General features: G+C 39.0%; 1 protein-coding gene across 2 annotated transcripts in view; it reads right to left on the reverse strand.

Annotated features, from left to right (window-relative positions):
• The window catches only part of RABGAP1L (RAB GTPase activating protein 1-like), a 240393-nt gene extending 231636 nt beyond the window's left edge, over positions 1 to 8757 (reverse strand). For both annotated transcript variants that reach the window (XM_010580655.1, XM_010580656.1), the window contains exons 1-5: positions 8595 to 8757; positions 7135 to 7327; positions 5127 to 5337; positions 2962 to 3136; positions 2013 to 2173 (exon numbers count right to left, since the gene is read on the reverse strand). In XM_010580655.1, the coding sequence (XP_010578957.1) occupies positions 2013 to 2173; positions 2962 to 3136; positions 5127 to 5337; positions 7135 to 7327; positions 8595 to 8729 (875 nt within the window). In that variant the 5' untranslated portion in view covers positions 8730 to 8757. The remainder of the gene's footprint in view (positions 1 to 2012; positions 2174 to 2961; positions 3137 to 5126; positions 5338 to 7134; positions 7328 to 8594) is intronic.
• Positions 8758 to 8999: the final 242 nt, after the last annotated feature.

Below are 8999 nucleotides of genomic sequence, written 5' to 3' on the forward strand. Positions count from 1 at the left end.
GGAGCAGGCTCCTGGCAGGACCTGTGGATCTGTGGAGAGGAGCCCATGGAGCAGGTTTTCTGGCAGGACTTGTGACCCCATGGGGGACCCACGCTGGAGCAGTGTGCTCCTGAAGGACTGTACACCGTGGAAAGGACCCATGCTGGAGCAGTTCGTGAAGTCCATCCAGCCAGGGTCAACCCACCACAGTCTTTTTGGTGGAGAATGCGGGCATCGATCCCGCTACCTTTTGCAGGCCAGGTGGCACCTCGTGGATGCCAGGTGCCCACCAAAGCCATTCTATCACTCCCCCTCCTCAGCTGGACAGGGGAGAGAAAATATAACAAAGAGGTTGTGGGTCAAGATAAGGACAGGAGAGATCACTCACCAATTACCATCATGGGCAAAACAGACTCAGCTTGGGGAAAATTAACTCAATTTATTACAAATCAACCAGAGTAGGGTAATGAGAAATAAAACCAAATCTCAGAACACCTTCCCTCCACCCCTCCCTTCTTCCCAGGCACAACTTCACTCCCGGATTCTCTGCCAGCCCCCCCCAGCAGCACGGGGGATGGGGAATAGGGTTTACAGTCAGTTCATCACACGTTATTTTCTGCCGCTTCATCCTCCTCAGGGGCAGGACTCATCACACTCTTCCCCTGCTCCAGCGTGGGGTCCCTCCCACGGGAGACAGTCCTCCACGAACTTCTCCAACGTGGGTCCTTCCCACGGGCTGCAGTTCTTCACGAACTGCTCCAGCATGGGTCCTTTCCACGGTGTACAGTCCTTCAGGAGCACACTGCTCCAGCGTGGGTCCCCCATGGGGTCACAAGTCCTGCCAGAAAACCTGCTCCATGGGCTCCTCTCCACAGATCCACAGGTCCTGCCAGGAGCCTGCTCCAACGCAGGCTTCCCATGGGGTCACAGCCTCCTTTGGGAATCCACCTGCTCTGGTGTGGGGTCCTCCCCAGGCTGCAGGTAGATATCTGCTCCACCGTGGACCTCCATGGACTACAGGGGGACAGCCTGCCTCACCATGGTCTTCACCACGGGCTGCAGGGGAATCTCTGCTCCGGCACCTGGAGCACCTCCTCCCCCTCCTTCTTCACTGACCTTGGTGTCTGCAGGGTTGTTTCTCTTACATGTTCTCACTCCTCTCTCTGGCTGCCATTTTCCATCTGTCCCAACTTTTTTTTTCCTTCTTAAAAATGTTATCCCAGAGGTGTTACCACTATTGCTGATTGGCTCGGCCTTGGCCGGCGGCGGGTCCATCTCAGAGCCGGCTGGTATGGGCTCTGACGCACACAGGGGAAGCTTCCAGCAGCTTCTTACAGAAGCCACCCCTGTAACCTCCCCCGCTACCAAAACCTTGCCACACAAAGCCAATACACACACTTAGTATGCGGTCTGGGGGATTTATCAGACAAACATATACAAAAAAGCATGGGGTATTTGGGGTTTTAAAATTATAGAAAATATGCTATATATTGGCTATGAAGCAAAAAATAAATAGGACATTTTCACAGAATTAACTCAGGATCAACTCTTTCTTCCATTCCAAAAAATCTTGTAATTAACTGTTAGGCAAAAAATACTTTGCTCCCCTGTAATGCTTAGAAAATGTAAACTTCTCTAAATCTTCAATAAATTTGGAATTCATTAGCTTATTTTGAATTTGAAAAAAAAAAAAAAAAGAATGACTACTAGATGGTATTTACTCAAGAAAATTGGTTTGGATCAAGTTTTTAACAAGCTTCCTACTATCTTTTCCATTTACACAGGCCTATCTTGAGCATCCCTACTAGAAATCACATATTTAAAATAAACTAACATCCTGATTTTTCATCTTTTTACAGAAAAGATACAGAGAAGAAAACTGTAAAAGCAAAGCAATAGCTTCCTTTTTATAACAAGTCTACTTATGAAAAGAGGCCAAATCAATTTTACTGCAACATAGTAGCTGTGCATTCTGCAAGCAGCTATATACTTTTTCAAAGAGATTTCTACTTTTCCCTTTCCATTCAGATTACCTAAAATTTCCTTTTCCATCATCTTCTTTGACTTCTAAGGAAACACTGAAAGTGTACACATCACTATCTGGAGTAGGAAGAACAAAGTCCTTCACATGATCAGATGCTTGTTTGGAAGAACGTTTGAATGCTGTTGAGAAACTATATAAAATTCGGCTGACCTGCAGAAAAGCAAAAGAATTAATAGTTTAAAAAAAAAAAATAAAAGAGTATTTTTAATGGGGTATCGTGATGTGGTTTTGAAGGTCACGGAATTACAGTCACTTGCCTCTTATATTGAACACAAAGCATGCCTCATATAACACAAAACATTCAGGTCAGGTGTTGAATAACCAAGCAAATTCAGTAACATCATCTCCTATTTCCATTCATGTCACGTTCACTGCTTATGTAATGCTCAGTAAGTTAAGATATATGTATTACAAGATTAGGAATGCAACTCATTAGAGGACCTGAATAATGTACTTTTCAGGTTGTGTATTTAACAACACAACTTACAGCTTGCTCTTGCAGATGTCAAAAAACAAGGAGATTTCTTCTTTTTTAATCTCTATTTTTCCACCCTAGAAAATCCTTTTCTCCCAAACTATCATGTAGTTCTTCCTAAAATATCTAGGGCAGAGTACTGCAAAATGATTCTTTGTAACTCACGAGGTCTACACTGCAACTTTAGCCTGAAACCTACCCAGATGAGGTCTGAAAAACAGAACACTTGTCTTAGGCTAAATCCTCCCATTACAGTGCACTTTGGAATTTTATTGAAATACTAAAAGAAAAAAAAATTCAATTATAATAATATTCATGTATGACTAGCTGCACATTCTATGAAACTCATTATATATGTGTTAACATATTTTTCAAGTCACTATATACCATTTCCACATCTGGAATAACTTAAAATGCTGCTTGTATCCTTTTTACCAGTCACTGTACAACTTTTAATACTTACTGCCTCTTTAATCTCACAGGAGAAAACATGAATCTGGAACTCTTCTGTTCCACAGCTGCTTTCAGTAAATGCAAAACAGTCACTCTCTGAAGTCCCATTTTGTCCACGGACACAAAACAACACCTTATAGATTGGAAAAGAGGCTATCTCCACATTGCTTGATTGATCTATTATTCTGTCAAGGAAAGGAACAGGGAAGATCAAAGAAAAAGGTCAGTAAAACAAACAGGACTACCTAAAAGGCTTTTCTGCAATTAGCTAAACCAATATCTAAACTGTAATTACTACTAAATTCAAGTACACAAGGTAGGCAGTAAGAACAGAAATGTCAGGCTTTCCAAATTTAAGATGTAAATGTTTCTGCTTCTAACATTGGCTTAATTTCTTTTATACTCCATAATATAGACAAATATAGTACCTCTATATCATTCAATAAAAATTACCATCACTGCTCTGCAATTGTTCATGAAAAACACAAGAGTAGAAATGTAGAAACCACAGAAACTGTAAAAATGCAATTTGCATACAAAGATCAAAGAAAATTCAACATTAGAAAAGATTTTAAATCTGTTTAAGAAAAAATTATTCATTCAGAATCTACAGGACTATATAGCTTAGCAAATGCTTGCTGTCATGTTCAAGTGAATATTAATTGCAGATCTAAGGGCTCATACAAAATTTTAAATTCTTCTCACACTCAGAACCCAAAGAATATTTCAGAAACTTTAAAGACGATAACAGGGGGGGTGGTCTCAGAATGGACTACTAGACAGTGAGTTTTAAAGAATAATAGAGCTACACAGTTCTCCTCTGTCTTTTCGCTACTTATCCATATGCACATTCACATCAAGGGTGAATAAACATTAGTTACCAGGAATAGAATCCCAAGTCTGTAACAATAAAAATAAAGGACTAATCTTCTACAGGCAAGAAAAGCCAAGAGGATTCAGCATACTCTTGGTATAACATGCATACACATGCATACACATACATGTTATGCAACACAGCATAACATGGTGGGACATGTTAAATGGAACCCCACGTGACAAGTGTTCAGATACCAGGAATGGAAACACTCCTCAAAGATGACACTGATGTCACTTAAATGTATATTATATCACACATGGATTCACCTCTACAGTTCTGTACACATTCTCTGGCAGTCCTTGTGCTTAATGATGTCCTCTGCAATTTCACTTGCAAAACAACCTTCTTGAATGGCCACAATGGCTACAAAAATAGGTACAGCACACCTAATACCTCGTGTCTATGTGACAGGTGCCATCATAAAAGTATGCAGTATAATTTCCTAACTAAAATGAAATATTGCCATAATGTCAAATGCAATCTTAAATTGGGTTCAGAAAGAAAAATGGAAGAAAATAATATATATGCTTGAAGGTCCTCCTGTCTTTCTGTGCAAGATGATAGTCAATACATAGGCAGAGCACAGGAAAGGAAGGAAATCTAACCCTCTTCAGATATCTTGGTATCAGAGTTTAAAAATAAAAATCTTGAATACTGAGATGCTCCCTACTTCTAGATGCAAGACTGCTACAGGTATGCCTTTAGTGCACCCTGATTAACAACCCTTGACTCTCTCACCACTAATTAGAAGACTCTTCTCACATGGCACAAGTAAATGTTTGCTGGTATCTGGAGACTATCATCACATATGCATCATGAGGCAGTCACAGGTGAGACTTGGCTTTAGCACAGCAATGTCTGGAAATAGAGACTAGCATCTCCAGTCCTCAACATATCTGGAAGAATCTAAAACTTCAGCTAACCCAAGGCCAGCAGGACTACTACTGTCTCAACATATTTACCTTGGAGGTGATGACAGACTGGGGAAGTTGGGAGAAATCAGGTATTATCAGCTCTCCCTTTCCAGTATATCTCTTACTACCATATTTGAACACAGATGCAGGTAGAAAGACATGCTTTTGTTGACACTGTATGGCAACTGCTACCACCAACTGTGTACTGCATATTAGATTTAAGCATGCATTTTGTTGCTTCAGAGGAATTTCTCAAAAATAACTTGTCTTCTGCAAGAACATGAGGCACAAATCCAGCAATTCTACTTCCCTGTGTGAGTAACAAAGTCAGAATCCACCTTTTATGTGTCTGTGCAAGTAACAAAAGAAACATTTGTATGTTACCTTACAGACCCTTCTGGAACGTTTGGAACATAAAGCGTTACAGGTAAAGGGGCTTGACTTGAGGATTTCATGTTTGCCATGGCATGTAGAGCTTCCAGTTCATTTCGAGGGGCAGACACCTTTGTGCAACCTAAATAAGTCAGTTTGTTAAACAATACGCTGTCCTCTTCCAGGGGTTCACTGGGAGAAGATGGCCTTGGTGCAGAGATTTCTGAAAATGAAGAAACCACTTCTTTAACCATTTGCTTTTATTTTTACACATTGTTTTCTGAATAATTTCCATATCAAAATCTCCCACTTTTTCTGAGAATGGACATGGGAGTCAGAAGTCCAGCTCCAATGGTAAGAAATCCATTTGACAGCTTAATATTAACGTTAAGTCTATCCTATTTTAATGCATGTTTCCAAGTATGGCACAGGGACAAACTGCCTTTTGATTCTTTTTAGCAGTGCTAGAACACAATTTTTCTTTAAGTTCCATTCCCCAGATATTCTTTTCTTTAGTTTGCTTATACCTCCTTCTAATTCCTACTCATCATTTTGCATAAAGATGCCTCTAATTCTCTTTTCTCCCATGTCTTTGCAGCTTGTGTAGAACTACCAAATGTGGTTCACATTCCTGGGATAGCTGTATTAACAGCATGAAACCATCAGGGAGCTGGAGAAAAGAAAAAGGCTATCTGTTTGTTCCTCTACTCAGCAGAAAAGAAGCATTCTTTTTCCACCATCACACTACTATGGACAGGGGCGACCTTGAGGGAGCTTTGCTGTTACTGTTGTTTTCTGGTGGGCTTTTTTAAAGCATTTTGACACTTGAGAAACAAGAAGAGAGGTAGAAGAAAAACTCGTTAAGTATGGAACCAGAGTAATCTAGGCTGGAAAAAAGACCTCTAGAGGTCATCTAGCTTTAACTCCTGCTCAAGGACAGATCAGGTTAGATTAGGGCTAGTTTCAAAACTGGATCCGGTTACTCAGGGCCCTGTCCAGCTGAGTTTTGGTATCTCCAAAAGACAGACATTCCAAACCTCTCTAAGCAATCTGCCCTATTATTTCTATTTCTTATTACTATACCTAATATTTCCATAACACATCATAAAGGTTGCAAAATTGCATTATTCCGGGGGGGGGGGGGCAGAATGTATCTACAAGTATTTCTTTGTTCGTTCATACTAATGGTTGTGTTCTGTTTGAAGCACGTGAAACAGGGAGCCAGTAAGGCAAGTTTCTCAAAAATACAGCATACATGTAATTAAGAGAAGAGTGTTTCCATTATGCATAAACTCTCTATCCTACTCTACCACAAAAAACTTTTTTTTTTCCACTTCCCAAACAGATACTATGGGAATTATCTGACACAATGACACAGAAGTCCTCTGCATACTACTGAGGAAAAAAGAATGCTAATTCAGAGCCCACAGAGATGGACAAAGCCTTGCATTCCATATATATATATATAAAAGCTACAATATATTTTACACAAAATATATACAATATAGTTTACATAAAAAGCTTTCTGTCCTCCCTTTTTCACCAAAACTTCAAATGCCAGATAAGTCCAACAATCATTTCTAGCAAATATCAAATCTAAAGCTGTCTTTACTGATACCTGGTGATAGAACCAGAGCTGAAAAGTTTATCAGCTTGCTCAGGGTATATTTCATTTGCAGTTAGTAACGTCAATGAACACTGCCCTGAAACTTCTCGTACTCCATCAGTAGCATCTCCACCTCAACTATACAGTCCATTCAGCAAGTTACACAATACTTAGTCCTAACTCATCTTCAGCTGAAGACAAAACGAAAATTATCTTGACTAAGAGCAGCACAGTGTATCAATCTGACGATAATCTATTCCTGTCTATAATCTTCAACTAATCAGAAAAGGAGAGGAGGCCCCAGGGTATTCTCCAGTATAGTTTTGGAATGAAGCTCCAGAAAGCTTTATGTTCATTTTAAGGTTAACTTGAAACTGCCATATATGATTGAGGGGGGAAGCACTTTAGCGATACCTGTAGTAGAAGGGTCTAAAACAAGGTGCAAAGATGGCTGATTTGTTTGACCTGCTGACCCATCTCCAGCTGCCTGGCTGCTTGCATCACTGAAACTTTCTTGGAGAGCAGTGAAATTGTTCTGGTCTTTTTCAGAATCCCTCAGTATCTCTTCCATTGCCTTCTCCAGCTGATCATCTCCATTTGAAAACACCTGTAAGAAGAAGGAGATTACATTTTTTAAATGTACTTGTAGTTTTGCTTTCACTATTATTTTTCAAACATATAGTCTTACTTGTTGCAGAAGTTAAGAAACTTTGCTGAACAAGACAACACACGAAGAATTAACAAAATTAAATCAAATATAGTCCAGTGTCCCATCCCATTACATATAATGCACATATTCTCACTGCTAATCCAACAACTATCCATCTAAACTACAGATATCTCTTAAAACATGTTTGTGTGTTTTGATCCTCCATTCAGAACAAAGATCAACAGACTTTGTTACAGATTAATCTTAAAGAAAATTTTACTTTTAGTCATATCCAATCCATTTCAGTTGTTTCACCAATTGTCCCACACATAGGAGGGATGCAAGTCAAAGGAAATGGCAAGAAAACAGTGAGACACATTCTCCAGGGAAAAAAACAAAATAAAACCCAAAACGACAGCCTTTCACAAGTACTAGTTTTTCAGACCAAAAAAACCCCATGGCCAATAATAAAGCTGCATCATGGATTCTACCTCCAGTTTACCTGCCTCTTTTCAGACACAATTACTAAAGCAGCAACTAGTGTTTAATACCGACCAAAATCATGGGTTGTAAATAACTGCCAAACAGTTATGCAACTGCAGACTAAGTACTTATTGTCATTTCAAGGGGAACAAATTCCTATTGTTCCAAGCAGACCAAAACCAGTAAATCAGCTACTGCAACTCAAGTGGGGAAATTGGTAATTAACCAATCAGCTGATACCCAAATGCTAAAATATTCTGCTATTTAGAGGTAAAAAGCTTTTAGAAAAGGTCTTAGTCATGCCTAAAGTAGCACTAAGCAGGAAAACTAAATTAAAAACTAAAACCCGAGACCCTCTCTGGTCTATTTCTATGCAGCCTAATTATGTGCTTTTAAGGTAACATTCAGAGTCTCTGATCCCTAAATAAAGAGTATTTCCCAAGCTTTAATGTGAAGCTCATTTTTTGAGAAGAACTTTTTAGTCCTTTACTAATGTATAAATCCACAGAATACTAACAAAGCTGACCCCCAAAGAAGTTATTAAGAGAAAAACTGAACTACCACTTTTAAACGGATTTGCTTAATCTGAGCTGTTAATTTCACTGGTAATAAGCAACAACAAAAATTACAGTCTAAGAGTCTCCTCAAGCACACACAGGTGTCTTTAATTAAATATTCAAAAGTTGCAATCTTTTGATCAATACAAATCCTACTACACATTTAAAATAAAGTAATAGTAAACCTTTAGCTGAGGTTTTTCATCTTTTCCAGAGGTGTCCTCAGACTGCTGATGAACCAGAACGAAGTCTTCATTAATGAATGTGGATACAGTTTCAGGAATCGTACTGGCTTTGCTAAATGATGTTTTGACTTCCATCTTAGGTCAGTGTTCTCCTCCTGCCACAAGAACCTAATAAAGAAGGAAAAATATTAAATAATTAGTTTTGAAGCTGTAACCAATATGTCAATAGGTATAATATGAAGTTATTGTGGAATAATATAATACTTAAAGTTATATGAATGCATTATACTATATTCCTCAAGCTCCGATTTCATTGGTATAAGGAATCTTTTTCTAAATAGCAAGTATGATTTTTAGGGCATGTTTAAAAATCCTATGACTTAATAGCAGTGGCTGTTATCTATG

This window comes from Haliaeetus leucocephalus, unplaced genomic scaffold (assembly GCF_000737465.1).
Source record: "Haliaeetus leucocephalus isolate CR32 unplaced genomic scaffold, Haliaeetus_leucocephalus-4.0 Scaffold730, whole genome shotgun sequence".
NCBI classification, from domain to species: Eukaryota; Metazoa; Chordata; class Aves; order Accipitriformes; family Accipitridae; genus Haliaeetus; species Haliaeetus leucocephalus.